This window comes from Plecotus auritus (genome assembly GCF_963455305.1).
Source record: "Plecotus auritus genome assembly, chromosome: 9".
In the NCBI taxonomy this organism is placed as follows: domain Eukaryota; kingdom Metazoa; phylum Chordata; class Mammalia; order Chiroptera; family Vespertilionidae; genus Plecotus; species Plecotus auritus.
In genome coordinates, this window is record NC_137783.1 from 117661687 (window position 1) to 117682311 (window position 20625).

A 20625-nucleotide genomic window follows, 5' to 3' on the forward strand; every position below is an offset into this window, starting at 1 on the left:
TGTCAGGGAATCCTATATAATAAAGAGCTAATATGCAAATGGTCATCACACCCTCATGACGTCACGCCATAATGGCTCAGACACTCAACACTGGGCACAAATGAGCTCGTGAGAGAGGAATGGGGACCAGCCAGGCTGCGGCCCAGGAGAGAGACAAGCCACCCGCCCCACGGTCCTGGGCGCCAGCAGCTGGGGCTGTGGCCCGGGAAAGGGACAAGCTGCATGCCCTGCAGTCCCGGGCGCCAGCGCCTGTGCCTGTGGCCTGGGAGAGGGACAAGCCACCAGCCCTGCAGTCCCAGGTGCCTGCAGCTGTGGCCCAGGCAAAGCCACCTGCCCACGGTCCCCTGCGGCTGGGGCTGGCCCGGGCAAAGCCGGCCCAGGTCCTGGGTGCCTGCAGCTGGCCAGAGGGAAGGAAGCCCAGGTCCCGGGTTCGGGGCGAGGCAGAGGTGGTTAGGGGCGATCAGGCCAGCAGGGGAGCAGTTAGGGGCGATCAGGCCGGTAGGGGAGCATTTAGGGGTGACCAGTCAGGCAGGCAGAGGTGGTTAGGGGCAATCAGGCAGGCAGGCAGAGTGGTTAGGGGCGATCAGGCAGGCAGTCAGGCGAGTGGTTAGGAGCCAGCGGTCCTGGATTGCAACAGGCAGTCAGACATCCCCCAAGGGGTCCCGGATTGGAGAGGGTACAGGCTGGGCTTAGGGACCCCCCCTACCCCCCGTGCACACATTTCATGTACCGGGCCTCTAGTATCTTTATAAATTTATATAAGGAAAGGGTAAAATACACAAATCCTAAATGAAAGGATTGATAAATTATTTTAAATAAGACATTTCTGTCAAAAATGACATTTAAAAAATGGAAACAAGTTTCAAACTGAAAGAAATTGCCTAGAAAGTATATAAATGTAAAAGAATAAGTGCCCAAAAGATGATTTTTAAATCTCCACTAAAATCAACAGAAAAAAAATCAACCTAAGAGAATATACAGTAGTTGAACAACATTGGTTTGAACTGTGTGGGTCCACTTATACTCAGGTTTTTTTTCAATAAGTATTGTAAATATATTTTCTCTTCCTTATGACTTTCTTAACATTTTATTTCCTACAGCTTACTTTATTATAAGACTATAGTATATAATACACGTACCATACAAAATATGTGTTAATCAATTGTTCATGTTATCAGTAATGCTTCTGGTCAACAGTAGACTATTTAGCAGTTAAGTTTGGGGGAGTCAAAAGTTATACATGCATTTTCGACTGCTCAGGGGGTTGGTGGCCCTAACTCTCGTGCTGTTCAAAGGGTGAAATGTAATATGAACTTACAATTTACAAAAGAGAAAACTAAAATGGCTGATAAACATATGAAAAGAAGCTCCAACACCTCCAGTAATTAGAAAAATTCAACCCAATTAATTCATGAGTTATGACTTTAAACCTGTAACAAAAGCTGAAATTGAATACTGATAATTCTAAGTTTCTTTGAGGATGGATAAGGAAAAGGAACTACATACATATTGCTGTGAAGTTAAGATGCACATTCCCTCTGACTTAGTCATTATAGTAATTCTTGTTAATTCCATTATTTACTGAAAGTCTTTTACATGTACTTAAGAATAAAATGATACACTGTAATACTACTTGAAATAATAAAAGTGGACACACTGTAAATGTGAAAATGAATAAATAGTGCCAAAATCATGCTATGAAACTATACTTCTCTGATTGAAGATGGCAAATGTTGACTGAAACAAAAAATTAAAACTAGCAATTTATTATTCAAAATTTATAAAACTCAATGATTATTAAAGAAATGTAAATACAACTTTCAACTGATACGAATTTTTTGGGTAAGTTTGTAGCATTTATATTTGTGAATATAACATTTTAAAACATCACTAAGACTTTTAGGATACCTATATAGCAGGGAAAATAAGAGAGCTAGCGCCATATATATCAACACGAATAACCCTCCTAAGTGTAATATTGAGTGAGAAAAGTAAGGTATAAAAATGATTATACAGAATAACATTTATGTATTGTTTAAAACCATATGAAACACTACCACATATTATTGTTTTGGTATATATAAACTAGAAACATGCAGTCAACATATGAGGTTATGTCTGGGACTAATCAACACCAAATTCAGGATGTGCTTATCTTTGGGAAGAGCAGGTGTGGGGAAGCATGAGACTTGGTTGGAAAGTTTGGGAGGACATTCTGAGAAAAGGGGAAGTGTGCAGAAGGTCACCTGCCCTGTTTATTTGGAATTCTGACTTAGGGGAGTATCAAAGGTAGTGCCCCTAATTATTCCTTGACCTTTCCAAACAAGTCTGTGCATAAGCAGACCCGTGGGTGTTTACTGGAATCCTTGTGCTTAATCTTTTGGGTATCCTTGCTTAAAAGACACTACAAACACATGTGTTCTCCCAAGATTACTTACCCTACTGATTGTATCTAAAGATAAAAACTGCGATAAAAAGCCTAACAAGGCCAGCAATTGGGGCTGCCTGGTTCCTTTGGCCCTCTCTTTCACAGCAAACATTGTGTCAGAGTAAACCATTCATCCATGACTCAGGGCCTGCTGGTCAGCCCCAGCAAGTAGGCATATGCAGGAAGTTTCAACTATATTTATGATGCTATATTTATTAAACTAAATCATGGATACATGTATTTTTAAAAATATTTCTTTGGAAATAATTTAAAACTTATAGAAAATGTGCAAGACTAAGAATAATGCACAGAGCATCCATCTGGCCTTTACCATGATTCACCTATTATCAAAATGTTGTTCCATTTGCTTTATCACTTGTATTTATGTGCTGGTCTGCTCTCTGACCTACACATGCCCTCCACGCACACATTTTTCTGAGCCAAGTAAGTGTATACATCATAACATTTAGCCCTAAAAACTTCTGTATGTTTTTGTTAATAGAGATAATATCTTACATAACCACACTATGGTTATCACATCTAGCAAAATTAACAGTTTTATAATATATTAAGTCTAATCTCACATTTGTATAGTCATGTGTCCCCTAAGATTAGAATGGAGCTGAACAACTCCTATTGCTAAGTGATGTTGAAGCCACTGTAACGGCTAGTACAATGCGTTACTCATGTGTTTGTCGTGATGCTGGTGTGAACAAACCTACTGGATTGACAGCCATATAAAAGCATAGCGCACACAATTATGTACACTACACAAATGAAGATGCTGTGAAGATTGTGGAAATGACTGCAAAGGATTTAGAATAGTGAAAAAGCTCAGCTGATAAAGCAGTGGCAGGTTTTGACAGGACTGACTCCAATTTTGAAAGAAATTCTACTGTGGGTAAAATGCTATCAATCAGAATTGCATGCTATAGAGAAATTTTTTGTGAAAGAAGCAATCAACGTGGCAAACTTCACTGTTGTATTATTTTAAGAAATCACCATACCCACCTCAACCTTCAGCAATCACCACACTGATCAGTCAGCAAGCAGCCTTCAACAAGACCCTTCATCAGCAAAAAGATTATGACTAACTGAAGGCTCAGAGGATGGGTAGCATTTTTTAGCAATAAAGTGAATAATAAAGACATGCATTTGTAAGGGACTCTATCCTACCTGTATCATTAAAAAAATTTACAATATCAAGGGGGGGAATAGTACACTAAACTTATTAAGATAGGAGTTATGTCTCATATAGTAGAAATGAGTTAGGAACAATATTCTAGTGCTTAAAGGGTAAGGTTTTTGTTATCCAGAAAGGTTATATGGTGTAATACAAAATAATTTACCCATACCTAATTTACTCATACCATAACCCATACCTTCAATATTTTAAGAAATTACATTAATGTTTTTATTCCTAACTAGCAATGCTTGTTGCTGTGTTCATAGCTACATAGTTATTCATAAATCCAATTTCTTTCATCTACAAGTAGAAATGTTTTCTATGTAACCTTGAATTGTTAGTCTTCACTAGTCAGAATCCATCCAAAGCTGCACAATAACAGCAGAGAAGACAATATGAAAAACAAACATTCCAGTGATAATTACTACTGATTTCAGTACAATGGTACAAACACATCCTGTTGATTACTCAAATAGTAAAACATTCTGAAAAATTACTTCCTGATTTTAACTTTTCTTTAGGGTTAAAATTCTAAAATTTATAACATAAACGTTAACAAATGCATTTGTTTCCCACTTTAAAGAAACAAAGCCAAGAACTTTTCTCCAGAATCCTCCCTTTTCTGAATAATAATAGAACATTATGTCTCAGCTTTCAAATGGGAAAACTGAGGAAATAAAGGCCACTGTATCAAGACAGGATATATTTTAGAAGCCTTAAACAATTTATTATAGTTCTTTCTGATCAAGCCATAATGGAGAGAATATAATAATGGCCATGGCTTGACACAAGGTACGAAAAGGGAGATTTACCAGTCATTCGATCAATATTTGTTGAGTACCTACTATATTCCATGCACCAGATGACAGCAATGAAGAAAAGCAAGATCCCTACCTTCACAGATTCAAGTTTCATATATTTTATAGTTCAGTTTTGTAACTATCACTGAGAGGCAATTTTAATATTTGTTACAAATTCAGAATATTATTTCCAAATGTTAGAAATGGAAATCTTCTAAGTAAAAAATAGTTAAGAAATGTAATTGAATTGGGCAATTGTACATGGGTATATTTGGTTTTCTAGGTCTAGGATAATCACATCAGATTATTCCAGCACTAAATGGCCTAGATTCCTAGTCTGTGCCTGTTCTGATCGGTCAGATTAAAATCTATTTTAAAATCTAAATTTAAGAACCAGGAAGCAAAAGGGACCTTAGGAGTAGAATAGCAAACAAAGGGGAAGGACAATATAGAGTAACTGGAGAATTAAAGCAAGGAGCAGAAATAACACTTTTAATTAAAACTTGCTTCTCCCATTCCCTCCTGTGTTCTACTGTTAAACCTTTATGGAACTGTTGAGATACATAAGAAACTGCTAAACTCTAGGGAGGGATATAAATAAATTTGAGGCAGGCTCCTACGAGCTCATAGTTCAGTGAAGATGGCAGATAGGTAAATAAATAGTTAAAACACAAAGGATAGAGACATAAACAAAGTGCCACAGGGCACAGAAAGGGGGCGGTTTGTCCTGCCATAATTTATAAGTTGCATATTCTTAAATGTTGCAGTGGCCATATTTTATAAGAAGAATAATCTCTAAAGTGCTGAAAGAGCCAAATATAATTTTAGACAAGAGAACTCTTTGTGACAATGAAGGATAACCCTTAATGGATATGTTGTCTCAGAGCATTTGCATTTATTAAAGGACTAGAGGCCCGATGCACGAAATTCGTGCAAGAGCTGCCGGCACCAGCTTCCCTCTGGCACCCGGGACCCAGGCTTCCCTCGCAGCCCTGGCTTAGTCTGGAAGGTCATCCGGAAGGACGTCCGGTCTAATTAGCATATTACGCTTTTATTATTATAGACTAGAGGCCGGATGCACAAAATTCGTGCAAGGGTAGGCCTTCCTTCCCCTGGCTGCTGGCACCAACTTCCTTCTGGCATCTGGGACCCGGGCTTCTTTCCGGCCGCCGGCAGGCACCCAGGACTCGGGCTTCCCTCTGGCCCCGGCTTCATCTGGAAGGTCGTCCGGTCTAATTAGCATATTATGCTTTTATTATTATAGATAATTTGATACAAAGATAGAGATAGCTATTTAATAGCAGCACTTAAGCATCATACAGAGTAAATGAAAACAGGTTTGAACCAGAATTCTTTGGAACTGTTCTCAAATTATATAATGCAGCAACTACATACTTTATGTGCAACTTTAACAAGCGTAGCACACTCATCAACAAAGTGCTCAAACGGTCAATCATTGTCTGCCTTTGGTATTTTTAAATAGTTGCCTTTAAAAAATTAGCATAAATATTTAATCTTTAATTTTGAAAAGAAAAGCGATTTACTTCCTGATGGCATTCTGATGACTTCCTACAACCCTATGCTCAAGTGTCATCAAACATCAAACAACTATTTTATGAAGGCCTTTCATGGTTCTACACATTGCTTACTTCTTCCTTATGCCTGGAATGCCCTTCTCCCCCTTGCAAGCTAGCTAAACATTAGCTCTTGGTATCTCTATTACTGCACTAATTATACTGCACTATAATTTTTAAAACATATCCATTTCTCCACTAGGCTAAAAGTATATCTGGGATAAGGGCTATGATTAAAATATATATATAGTTGGTAGTATTACAGATGTCTCCCCTTTCCCCCCTTGTCTATCCTCCTCCTCCCAGCTCCTACTTACCCCCCTAGGTCTTCACCACCCTATTACCAGTATCCATAAGCTATGCATATAAGTATAGCTTTTGAGTGCTTTGATTTACCTCTTCTCTCCCCCCAATTCCCACATCGAGGTATGTCAGTCTGCTCCATGCCTCCATGCTTTGGTTCTCATTTTGTTGGTCTATTCATTTTATTCATTAGATTCCACAAGTAAGTGAGATCATGTGATATTTGTCTTTCTCAGATTAGCTTATATCACTTAGCATAGTAGTATCCATGTCCATCTATGCTGTCCCAAAGGGTAAGACATTCCTCTTTTCTACAGATGCATAGTATTCCATTGTGTACATGTCCCACAGCTTTTTAAAAATGGGTTTTTATTGATTTCAGAGAGGAAGGGAGAGGGAGAGAGAGAGAGACATCAATGATGAGAATCACTGATTAGCTGCCTCCTGCACGCCCCACACTGGGGATCTAGCCCTCAACCTGGGCATGTGCCCCGACCAGGAATCAAACTGTGACCTCTGGTTCATAGGTTGATGCTCAACCACTGAGCCATGCCGATCAGTCCCCTAAGCTTTTTTATCCATTCATCTACTGATGGTCACTTGGACTGTTTCCAAATCTTAGCTATTGTAAATAATGCTTCTATGAACATAAGGGAGTGCATATATTCCTTCTGATGGGTGTTTGGGGGGTTTTAGGATATATTCCTAGAAGTGGGATCACTGGGTCAAGTGAAAGTTACATTTTTAATTTTTTAAGGAAACTCCATACTGTTTTCCATAGTGGCTACACCAATCTGTGCTCCCATCAGCAGTGAACTAATATTACCTTCTCTCCACATCCTCACCAGCACTTGTTTGTTGATTTTTTTGTAATAGCCATTCTGACAGGTGTGAGGTTATATCGCATTGTGGTATTAGTTTGCACTTCTCTGATGATTAGTGACCTTGAGCATTTTTTCATACATCTCTTGGTCATTTGTATGTCCTTTGGAGAAATGTCTATTCAGGTCCTCTAGGGCTATGATTTTTTTATATTTCTATTCCTATTACTAGCACAGGACCTAGTACATGGTAGTGGCTTTGTAAACATTTAATGAAAATAAAATACATTCCTGCAGGTGGGCATTACAGGAACTTTACTCTTTGTGACATTTATTGCAACAAATTAAGTTAGAACTATCTTCCCTAGAGATCATTAGGCCTCTACAATTGAGTACACATTGTGAGCCATTTCTTCAAAAAAGTGCTCCAGAATAGGGTTGTGAGAAGATTTCATTTGTTTCAAATCACTAAGGAAAATAGCTGATATTCAAACTGTTAAAAAATGATTGACCATAGATATTGTAAAACACCATTCCTTTTTCACCTAGAGGGGATTATGCCATTGATAGTAATGGTCTAAATTATGTATACTCAAATTTCTCCAACTAGATTTTTTACTCCATATAATGAAAGGAAAATGTCTATTTCATTTTTCCCATTATAACTGAGAATAACACTAAAACAAGTACGAATGTTACATAAATAAACTGGGAAAACTGGAATAAAAATCAATCCGAACTATAAAGCTACTGGAAAAAACAGGAGGGAAAACTCCTTGGCATTGATCTTGGCAATGATTTTTGCATGTGACACCAAAAGTCCAAGCAGCAAAAACAAAAATAAGCGAATAGGTCTACATCAAACTAAAAAGTTTCTGTACAGCAAAAGAAACAATCAGTAAAATAAAAAGCCTACAGAGTAAAACAAAATATATGTAAATCATCTATCTAATAAGAAATGAATATCCAAATATGTAAGAAACTCATACAATTAATAGCAAACAAAAACAACCCACAAACAATTGGATTAAAAACTGGGCAAAGGCCTTGAATAGACAATTTTCCAAAGAAGACATACAAATGCCAATAGGTACACGAAAAAATACTCAACATCACAGTCATCAAGGAAATGCAAGTAAAAACCACAATGAGATATTATCTTATACCTGTTAGAATGTTTATTATAAAAAAGAAAAGAGATAAGTGTTGGCAAGGCTGTGGGGAAAAGAGAACCATTGTTCACTGTTGGTCGGATTATTTCCAGCCATCATGAAAAACGGTATGGAGATTCCTCAAAAATTTAAAAATAGAACTACCACATGATCCAGTCATTTCACATCTGCATATATATCTAAAGGAAATGAAATCACTATCTCAAAGAGGAATCAACAGGCAAGACATAGAAACAATCTAAGTGGCCATCAGTGAATGAATGTATAAAGAAAATGTGGTATATATAATGCAATGGAATATTATTCAGCCATAAAAACAAATCATGCCTTTTGTGACAACATGGAGAAAACTTGAAAGCATTATGCTAAGTGAAACAAGTCAGACAGACTAAAACAAATATTTCATGTTCTCACTTATATGTAGATATGAACTCATACAAATAGAGAGTTGAATGGTTGTTGCCTGGTGTTAAAGGTTAGGGGAAATGGGAAAATGTTGGTACACATTCCAGGTATAACATGAATAAATTCTGGGGATCTAATGAACAGCATGGTGACTATAATTAACACACACACACACACACACACACACACACACACACACACATAAACACGATAATTATGTGTGGGTATGGAAGTTTAACTAACCTCACTGTGGTAATCATTTGGCAATATGTAAGTGCATCAAGTCATCGCATTGTAAATCTTAAACTTACATGTATTATATGTCAATAATATCTCATCAATTACAGCTGGAAAAAAGTATAAACACAGATGATACAAGAATAATGTTGTTTGACTAGGAAAACAGAGTGACAATGGCTGAAGGCCCAACATCATTTTAGTCTGTGATTTTTATTTTTAAATTTTTTTTATTGTCTAAAGTTTTAAATGTTTCCTTTTTCCCCAATTGACCCCCCCAGCCATCCCCCCACCACACCAGTGTCTGTGTCCATTGGTTATGCTAATATGGGTGCATACAAGTCCTTTGGTTGCTCTCTAACACGCCCCCCCTTCCCCGTCATTTGTCTCTGGATCTATTCTTGTTCATCAAATTTTGTTGATCATTATATCCCACACTAGAGGCCCGGTGCACGAAATTCGTGCACAGGGGGGTGTCCCTCAGCCCAGCCTGCACCCTCTCCAATCTGGGACCCCTCGAGGGATGTACAACTGCCCATTTAGGCCCGATCCCAAATGGGCAGTTGGACATCCCTCTCACAATCCAGGACTGCTGGCTCCCAACTGCTCGCCTGCCTGCCTTCCTGATTGCCCCTAACCGCTTCTGCCTGCCAGCCTGATCATCCCCTAACCACTCCCCTGCCAGCCTGATTGATGCCTAACTGCTCCCCTGCCAGCCTGTTTGCCCCTAACTGCCCTCCCCTGCAGGCCTGGGCCCCCCCCCCAACTGCCTTTCCCTGCAGGCCCAGTCACCCCCAACTTCCCTCCTCTGCTGGCCTGGTCACCCCTAGCTCCCCTCCCCTGCAGGCTTGATCGCCCACAACTGCCCTCCCTTGCAGGCCTGGTCCCTCCCAACTGCCCTCCCCTGCTGGCCATCTTGTGGCGGCCATCTTGTGTCCACATGGGGGCAGCCATCTTTGACCACATGGGGGCAGCCATCTTGTGTGTTGGAGTGATGGTCAATTTGCATATTACTCTTTTATTAGATAGGATATGAGTGAGAGCATGTGATATTTATCTTTGTGATTTTTTTAAAAAGTCTATTAAATAATATACTGTAAATACTGGGAATAAGTATTCTAAAACTAGTGTGTTTGCAGTTAAAATCCAAATTTTATAAATAGGTATGACAACAGATGTTATGAGAATTTCACAAAATTATTTGGGGCAAGGAGAGACACCTGAGTTAAACAGCTATGAATTCGATTAAAAAATCGGAGGGGCTATAAAAGCCAGCTCCTATGAATACAATCTTATTAACATAATAAAAACTATAGCTTTCCATACTTATTGCGCAAATCTTCAGGTAAACAAAAATAGTTCACATGAGCTGCAACAAGAAACAAACAAAAAAAGATGGCAAGTAAGAAATGAAAGTAATTAACAAGAAATTATGGGGAATGAATGAGATGCGTGATGGTGGAAGTCCATGTAATGACTTCAGGCAAACCCAGAGAACTCTCAAAATGTAGAAAACAAATTTATTATCATAACAATCCTTAGAGAGAAGACACAAGGAAACGTTATCATACAATGAGACCTTTCACAGGAAAACTAGTCAAGGCTACAAAAGAATCTTATAGTCCTATCTGCTTCCTGTCTGTGCTTTGTAAAATCCACCACCACCACCCACCCCCAACCCAGAGAGTGAACTTTGATAATGGTCTAACATTGGCTTTCAATAACAGTCCAACTGAAATGACTGGTGATAAGAACATGCCTTTAGACACAATCATCAGTACCACATAATCTAGAAACTACAACTCTGCATACAGCACTGTTTCAGAGGCAGCTTTCTTTCTCCTTTCCTGTCTTATCATTTCCTCATTCTTTCCCTGAAAAATTAACTTTTGAATATGTAAGCAAAAGATAATTAAGCTCAAAATTCTTAAGAGTAAAAGAATAAAATTTGATCTTCAAATGACTAATCATCATGTGTTTTGGCACACTTCGTCCATTCACAGAATATCTCCTAATGAATGAAAATTGCCATTCTCTTCATGGCTAGCACATTCATTCATTTATTCAACAACCACTGATGCCTTCTGTACCCAAAGCACTATGCCAGACATATGGGACACAAATAAGTTCTAGTTATTCTTTGATTATTCTCTTATCATAAAGTTCTTGAAGCTCATAGTCTAGTAAGGGAAAACTCCATATTAATAAATAGGGGAAAAATATAGAGAAGAATTTCTATACAATCCCTGGGAATACCTGGGAATCAATATGTTAACCCTGTACTGCCTATCTCTAGACATTTTGTTAACTTAAAAGAATAAAATTTCTAATTTGTTCAAGCATTGCACTTAAATAATAAGTTATATATATAAAGTTATATAGTTTTACAAGTTTTAAAAAGTATTTTTATTGCAAATAAAACACAAATATAGAAAACCATAGAAATCAAATGCACAGATTAGCGAATATGTTATAAACACTCCTAAATCAAGAAGAACTTTGCCCTACTTTTTCCAGCTATATTTGAATTACGAAACAAGCAAACTTACTGTTACCATTGGCTTACTATCTCACTCTACCCATATAAAGGATAATTAAACATTATAGAGTTCTAATTTTTCTGAAAATTAGGAATTGGTTTTGTTTAATCCTAATGAATCAATGCATGAAAAGGAAATGATTGATAAAGCAAACTTTAAAAAAATCTTTATGAAAGTATTTTTTCCTTAAATATTGGGTGCTGTATTTAATAATTAGCATTTTACTTGTGCAGCTTGTCTCCTTCAAAGTTCTTAGATGTTCCTGGAGACTATATTACTAGATTCTACCTTTAAAGTCTTTACATTGGATCAGAAAAATAGGAAAATACACCTTTGATTCTATTTAATAAAACAGATTCCAATTTCTAAGACACTCTGTAGTAATTCAAAGATTACTACTTTCAGGGGGAAAGAAAAGAAAAGAGTTTAGAGTTTGAACTATTGAGGGGAGGCAGATGTAAAGGGGAAGAGCCACGCTTTGAAATTGGTATCACCAGCCATCTTTATTAGGATACTAGAAAACTCTACTTATGTTTAATCTCTTCTAAGGCTTTCTAAATTTGACTGATTGAAATAGCAGCAGAAGAATAAGGATGGAGTCACTAGTAAAAAAGAAGTGATAAGGTACAGAGCTGAACAAGGAGCAAAATTTGTGCAAGGAACTAAGAATTCTATGGAGAAGCAGAGTATGAAATCCAGGGAAGGAAAGGTTATAACTGGAAAAAGACAAACACAGATGGAGAACAATGACAAAGGCTGAATCAAAGAGAGTGGGGCACTCATGTGCAGTCATATATAAAGGGCAATTAAGTGGTAAAGTAAATGGGAATCTCTGAAATGCTTACTGTTAAATTATATTACTCCTTAAATGAAGCACAGAGCTGTCCAATGTACAGAGAGCACTTCTAGTGCCTCCCCCCAATTCTCTATTCTTTTTTGGTGGGATAAGAATGACAAGATTTTTAGTTTCATTGGACAAAATTCTACAAAACTAATTCATCTAAGGAAAAGCAAAATACACTATCTTTTCGTCTTTTAAAGCATAAAGAAAATATGTCTACTTTTGAAAAGTCTAATTGACTCCAGAGCAAAAAGGGCCTGAATTAAAGTGTTTTGTGTGTTTTCTTTTTTAAAAAAGAATATTACCCATGTAATTATATATTTTACATATCAGGTATTTAATGGTTTGCTTTTTATTTTCTTGATTCATGTCAGGTCATGTGAGCTTAAAATAAATCTTTTTTTTTTTTTTTTTTTTTTGGTAGGCTTCCACAAGAGGAGTTTGAAAATCAGAGAGCATACCCAACTGCTGGAACAGGAGAGCCACACTAGTGCCTGTGACAGGAAGACTATCATGCAAAGGGGTCTGGATCAGCTGTCTATCTCCTGCTCCCAAGGAAAACAGCTTCTGCAGAACAGGAAAAACACATAAACACATAAATGATTTCTTTTCAGACATTTTCTTAAGGTAAAAAAAAAAATCCCTTTGTTGTTCAGATTTCAAGCCAATGATGAGCATATTAAGATCCAATTAATGGATGCAAAGGGTAATAACATAATCCAAAACATTCAAGTTACTCTGTGCCCAAGTGAATATGGTACAAGAAAATTCAGTAGTTGAAAGTTGAAAATTTAGTAACAATGAAATACAAAATCATTGACAATCATACTTACCTAAAAAATAACAAAATGTTAAAGTCAACATTTATATGCCAATTATATCTCAATAAAACTGGGGAAAATAAGAGAAATAGTATATGAACCACATATGTAATTTTAAAATTTCTGGCAGCCACAATAAACATTTTTAAATTACAAAATAAAGTCAACAAAAATCCCATTAAAATAAAGGCCCATAAAACAATTACACTGCTTTAAAACTTAGGTCCAATTGTGACCAAACTCACACTTCAAATTCTACCCTTGGAGCAGAGCTAGAAGAGTAAGGAAGGCAAAAAGGGGGATAAAAACTTAAAATAACAAAAGACACTGGGATACACAGAAGACAGTTAAAAAGGCAAAAGACAGTGAAAAAAAAATGGTTATTTCTTTGTAAATAATCTTGGTCAGACTGAGGTTAAACCATGTAATTTACATAAGAATAAGCAAAATAAGTGATCAATTAATCAATTCTTAAGGAGAAGAGTCTTTAAAAAAGACTCTTAAGGAGAAGAGTCTTTTAAAAAAACGTATGGTGCCTTAGAAACATTAAATCATAGAGCTGAGGTTCTTATTTTTCTATTTCAGATACAGATATGATCATCTTAAGAGATACAGAAGATGAAAATCACATGACCACTTTGAGAAAGTTTTATGTTAGTAAAAGAGCTTAATTAAGTTTCTCACTTGAGGCTCAATCTATAGGAAAATCCTGAGGAAAACTTCAGGTATATATTATACTTTCCAAAGATCTGTGAATTTGGACCATGGTCAATATTGTTATTATTAAAGATAGCAAACTGAAATAAGAAAAATAAACCCTTTCAAATTTAAATGTAAGCTATTCTATTAAAGATTACACACAACACACAAAATAGCTTTAGGACCACATATAATTATTGTTATTCAGGGAAATGAATTAATGAATCTATTCAGAAATAATTGTAAGATTACAAAGAAACTGTTTTGAGAATTTTCTTAATGTTATCTAATTTTTTCACTCAAAAATTTTCTGATTTAAGTTAATTAAATGAGGTATAACAATATAGAGGAATAAAAGGGGTGTAAAGAACACATTTTAAAAGTTCCACTTTAAAAAGTATATTCCCAAGAAAATGTAAACTGGAGTTCAAGTTACACAAAATATGACTTCTAATTATGCTATGTGAAAGGTGACCCCTGTGTTAAAATTAACCTCATGACCTAAGAAAAGAATGGAATCTTGGGTCTCTAGAAGGCAGACCACAGGGACAATCCTTAACTAAACTAAAATACTCTTTAAAATGAAAATATTTAAAGAATTCTTTTTTTCCCCTTTTCTTCACAAATTAAATTAACTGGGAGAGAGGATAAGAGAAACAGGCCCTTATCACTACCTTTTTTATTCAATTTACCTGAGACCCTCCAGCCGCTGGGACAAAGCACGCACACAGGTTTGCAATGAGACTTTCCAAAGAGACATTCAGACTGTCCACATATACAGTGTAGATCAAACCCAGGCAAGCCTGCAAAAGGGAGATGCATGTAGTTAGTTCATGAAAAGAGTAGACACTAAAAATAAATTGTTGTGACATCTGCCCCTAGGAAAATTTCTCTTTGAACCTAGCAGAGTACATTGGACAGTGACCATGAAATAAATTTTAAGCAGCAAATGTTATTAAGTTTATTAAGTTTTCCTCCAGATCAGAAGCTCTAAATGAGCTTTTGAGAGGAGTTTATAAAAAGCAGAAATCCATAATTTGTAAAACAGGTATTAGTGCTGAGATAACCACTCTAGCAAATTTGTGGGTCTTAAAACTGTTGTTATTGTGTGTGGGTTGGTTTTTTGTTTTTTTTTTTTTGTCTCAACTTACTTTGCAAAACACCAAATTTCAAGATAAACATTTAGAAATTTTATCTTTTGTGATTCTTATAAATTCAGAACATTTATTCTACATAAAAATTTAACTTATATGAATTATTACAAAAAGAAAAAAATAGGAACAAGATATGATTAACACTTTAAACTCAGAAGGAAGTAGGTGATAAAAAGGAAGACAAAATGCAATCTTTATAAATCTTTCAGCTTAAGTTTTGTAACTCTAAAACATTTTTATTTGTTAGGAATCATGTCACTGTCACTGAAATATTGACACCAAATTAATTTTTCTAACATACATGTAACCTCAATAATATGGAAAAGTGTGCCAGAAATTATGATTAATTTCCCAAATCCTTGGGAACTTTTTAGGTATAATTTATATTTCCAATGAACTATAATTTTGGACCATGGTAACATTACTAAAACTAAAGGTAGCAACTGAAATAAGAAAAAAGTAAGCCCTCTTCTTCCAAGTCCTACATATATTTATATCTAAATTAAAATTTTTTCTTACACTTGAAAATTCTGAGTGTCTAGAAAGCAAAATATCTGACAGTAAAAAATATTCTAAAGCTATGTTGGCAGGGGTAGGATCAGAACTATTTGAAAACACAAATACCCATCTTCTTTATTTCAACCCCTATTGAACAAAAGAAGGTGAATAAAAATACACAAAGTAGTTATATCACTAATGTATTTTAAATATGCTACAGGTAATCAAATTATTTCTTTAAGATACATACATTTTGGAGTCAGAAAAAATATTTTGGAAAAATGCACTACATTCTTAAAATTTAAATAGTCACATTAACTTACTCAGGTATTTATTTCATCCAATATGAAAATATGTCTGCTGTTAACAGTAATTTTATTGATAAATTCCCAAATCAATTTATTTTAGATATAAAGATGTTTTAAATACTAAGAATTTATTACCATGGTTCACTCAAAACAGATTTATACAATAATATATGTCAATGATGACAATGAGGAGTTCTTTACCCTAAAAATTTCTGGATAATACAATCTGGATACCAGCACCAGGCTTTTGGGAGCAAACACTTCAGCAGGCTGAATTAAACCAGTCACTTCCACTTCACCTTCAATCTCTTCCTTTTTTGTTCCCTAGAAAAAGAGGTACCGTAACCAACACAGAATTCCCTAGATTTATAACTCACAAAAGAAAGACGTTATCACACTTCCATATAATTTACAAAATCCAAATTTAATTGCAAAATGTAATTTATAATACAGTTTACAAAACTGAAACTAAAAATAAAGAGCATACTTTGAAAGTCATCAAAATTATAAATCAGGACACACTTAATTCATTTTTTAAAAGCTCCTGAAGTTCCAAATATATACCACAACTTTATTTGAGCATCTGGTGTCTGTGTGAGGTACCAGTAATAAAAGGTAAATTAGACATATTCAACTTATTTTAAATAGCAATGCCCAAAATAAAAAGCACATTCATTTAAATGGAATAATGCTCTCCAGTTCCATTCATGCTATTGCAAATGGTAAGAATTCCTTTTTTTTTTTTTTAACCACAGCGTAGTATTCCATTGTGTAGATGTACCACAGTTTTTTAATCTACTTATCTGCTGATGGGCACTTAGGCTGTTTCCAAATCTTAGCTATGGTAAATTGTGCTGCTATGAACATAGCTAAATAAGCCAGTCAGAGAAAGATAAATATCACATGATCTCACTCACTTGTAGAATATAATGAACAACATAAACTGATGGAACAAAAACAGATCCAGAGACAGAGAAGCATCGATCAGACCCTCAAACCTCAGAGGGAAGGTAGGGGAGGGTGGGGGTAAGGGGGGGAGAGATCAACCAAAGGACTTGTATGCATGCATATAAGCCTAACCAATGGACACAGACACCAGGGGGTGAGGGCATGAATGGGGAGGTGGGAGGATAATGGGGTGGGGGGGATAAGGACACATATGTAATACCTTAATCAATAAAAAAAATTTTTTAATGTAAAGTCAATTTTCAAGAAAAGAAAAATCTGTTTCAGAAGTCAGGCACTAGTTTTTATTTCTGTTTTCCTGCTTGTCTAAACCTTTCAAACAAAAGTGATACTCATTTAGAATTCCAAGGCTTGCAGAATGCTCCATGCTCTCAGAAGTAAAGCCCAATCAGCTCTAAATTCCTTTTGGCCCTAAGCAACAAAGTTGATTTTTTTAAAAGAAAGAATATTTTTATACACAAAACTAAGTTTCAGAATGAGCTTCATGCTACTGAACTGTACACTTAAAAATGGTTAAAATGGCAAAATTTTTGTCATATATATTCTAGCACAATAAAAACATGTAAAATAAAAAAATTAGTTTCAATGACTAAATATTGGTTAATGAAATAAACTTTGAACAATATTATTCTCATTTATTAATTAATAAACATTTCCTGTGCACCTACTGTTCCATAATACTATATAATGTACTATAAAAGTTCTAAGTAAAAAATAAGACAAGGTAGTAAAGCATTCAGATTTCTAGATGGTACTATAAGATGTAAGGACATTTTTTTCTAACTAGAATCCTCTTTTCTTTTCTTTCCAATAATCAAAGGTCAGCTTAAAATTTATCTTCTTCCTGAAGCCTTTCCTTGACTGATTTTTCTCTTACTCTCAATACCTGGTACAATTCGGCAACATATCACATTTGTTCATACTTATTCCTCCTGCCAAACCTCTCCCCAAAATGCCACATCCAACTTGACATCTCCACTTGAATGACTAACAGGTATCTCAAACATGTCCAAATCATAGCTTCAATCTTTCCCCCCAAAATTCTACTCCTCCTGCAGTATTTCCCTATCTCAGTTAGTGAAAATCCTATTCTTCCATTTAGCAAATCAAAAATCCTGATTCCCCTTTCTTTCATATCCCATATCCAAACTGCCAGCAAATCCTGATTTCTCACCCTCTCTCCACTGCTACCACAATACTATGAGGCACCATCACTGCTTGCCTGGATTATGGTAACAGCCTCCCTCAGTCTGCTCTATTCCTCTTTAGCTCCACTTTGCTTCCCTGCTGCTCCTTAAACACGCTGGGCATCCTCCCAAGGGTCCTAAGCATTTGTTCATTGTTCCTTTGCTTGGAATACTCTTTCCACTGATATGCTAATGACTAATTCTGTCATCTCCATTAGGTCTTTATTGAAGGGACATCTGCTCTTTAAGCTTTTGCTGGCACTCTGCTTGAAATTGCTAGGCCCTAACACTCCCTATTCACTTTCCTTGCTTTATTTTCATCCATGGCACTTGTTACCATCCACTGTATTATCCATCCCATTTATCTTGTGTTTTGCTCCATGAAGACCAGGATTTCTGTCTAGTTTCTTCCCTGATAATTTCCCACTTCCTAAAACAAGAGCTGAGCTGAGCACATAGTTGATACTTATTTACTTACTGCATATATCCAAAGAGGAACTATCCATTTAGTTTTTATATGTGTGATATGGTCCATATGCTTTTGAAAGATTTTCATTTGTTACAAAGCAAAAGCTAAAATTAGGTTGCTTGCTTTCTGGAATCCTCAGAAATAATAAAAAATGTGATGAATATAAATTTATCAAAGATTTCCACACCTAATGAATCATATTCTTCATGGTTTACTAATAAATTTGAAATGACAAAAGAATGACTGAAATTCTTAAAAGAGATAAAGTTATCCACATTTTTATGAGATCGTGATAAATGCCCTAGAGTAACATTAGAAGTCAGCTTATGTAAGTAGATAACCACTTCAAATAAATGACCAGTAACCTACTTTAACCAAAACACAAAATAGAATGCATCGGTCATTTCTTAAAGCTTAATTAAGTTCTTTAAACAGAATAGTTAACAAGAAAGAAGATCCAATATAATTTAAATCAGTGTTTATATCCTTTTATTACAGATGTTGACCTTTACTTTGTAAGTGGGCCATAAATCATAAGATGTTGTTATTCTAAATTCCAATATCTCTCATACAAGAATACATCTTAAGTTTGGAGAAAATTCATATTTCTTTTTTCAAAGCAAAATGTACTGCTATGATAAAAAAAATTTAAACCTCTAAACAGTTGATCAAAATAAGGTTTGTTTTAGATGATAACGTGGTGTTTTTTATCAGATTTTTCTATTAACTTATCATGTGAGGCAGGGGTGGGGTACCTTTTTTCTGCCAACGGCCATTTGGATATTATAACATCATTTTCGAGCCATACAAAATTATCAAATTAAAAATTAGCCTGCTATATTTGGTCAAACATTTAATTAACTCACCCCTAATGCCTTGGTAGGGCCAGACCAAATGATTTCACTGGCCTTATGTAGCCTGTGGTCAGATATTCCCCACTCCTGATATAAGGGATATTGCCTCTTCTCTATACCCATTAGAGTATCTTTTGTGTAATAATTATGTAATTATATTGGCTTTATTTGGTTTGTGTTTTACAATGAGAGATTTTCACATATTGAAAGTATCTGTAAACTTAATAAGCAATAAATTAAAAATAGGTTTTGAATGTAATAGGTGCTATAATAATGCCCTGCAATTTAATATTTTATTGTATAAAAATTTTCACATATTTTATCTCACTGAACTATATTTGCAAGTGTTCTAGCCTAAGATTATTCCTTGGCTTAAATAGGTCTCCTTAAAGATACAAATTTATTTTAAACACTGTTTACTGAACTGACTCACAATGACTGCAAGATCACCTTACTCTAATATGTATCACAAGCATAAGCTACAACTTGCACATTTATAGACCTTTCTCTACCTATTATTATTATGGACTATATCTGCTAGTGGGATTCCCAACTTCTATGCAGTTTACATTCTTATAGTTCATAGTTTCTCTACTTCAATAATATGGGATAAATTAGTATCCACCATATAAATTTGCCCCCAAAGTGCTACTGCCCTTTAAACATATCCTGTGACAAAAATGCTAATAATTTCTAGATTATTGGTTTTATGGAATGTATCCATACTGTAGATGGGCACAATCTTTAGAAAGTTTATCCTATCACTCAGGCTAAGCACTTCAACCTCATCTTTGTTGCACTTCTAATACTTGATTCCTGTCCCTTCTACCCGGAAAAGATTTGTTTCATTCAATATCCTCTGTGTACTGAGTTCATTTTCAATAACACCATTTCACACTAAAATCTTCCTATAGACTTTTTAAAAACACAGTTTTAAAAGGACAAAAGGAATTATGCAAATAACAAACTTTCAGTTCTACATTCCTTTTTTCAAATGTAAGTAATTTGTTACAGTGTACCATTACCTAGAATTGCCTCTGTAAAGCAATTTAAGGACTTAAAATTTTTTCAAAATTGAAAATAAAGGAGTCTAAGTAGTTGCAAAATCCTGTAAAGTCTACAATTCCCTCTGACAAGCATCTTTATTTCTTGCCAAATAATCTGTTAATCTGTTACATGTCCACATAATAAAACCTAGTTGATCCTGCATTGGTCTGGAAAATGATGACTATGTGAAAAAAACACATTTTAGGATGAAAAGGCTTTATACAAATTAGGTCACTAGTCTTCAATCAGAATCTAGTCTACCTCTAGCAAAAAACACACACACACACAAATACGCTAGTATTTCTCCTTCAATAG

The 20625-nt window shown here is 35.5% G+C and overlaps 1 protein-coding gene across 8 annotated transcripts in view; it reads right to left on the bottom strand.

Annotated features, from left to right (window-relative positions):
• The window catches only part of SBF2 (SET binding factor 2), a 399474-nt gene that overhangs the window by 187952 nt on the left and 190897 nt on the right, over positions 1 to 20625 (bottom strand). For 7 of the 8 annotated variants that reach the window (XR_013958992.1, XM_080640377.1, XM_080640375.1 and 4 more), the window contains exons 4-6: positions 15989 to 16111; positions 14520 to 14630; positions 12769 to 12874 (exon numbers count right to left, since the gene is read on the bottom strand). Coding sequence is in view for 7 of the 8 variants with exons in the window: in XM_080640377.1 (XP_080496503.1) it covers positions 12769 to 12874; positions 14520 to 14630; positions 15989 to 16111 (340 nt within the window). In the remaining variant the exon portion in view is untranslated. The remainder of the gene's footprint in view (positions 1 to 12768; positions 12875 to 14519; positions 14631 to 15988; positions 16112 to 20625) is intronic. The other variant, XM_080640374.1, reaches the window with a different exon arrangement.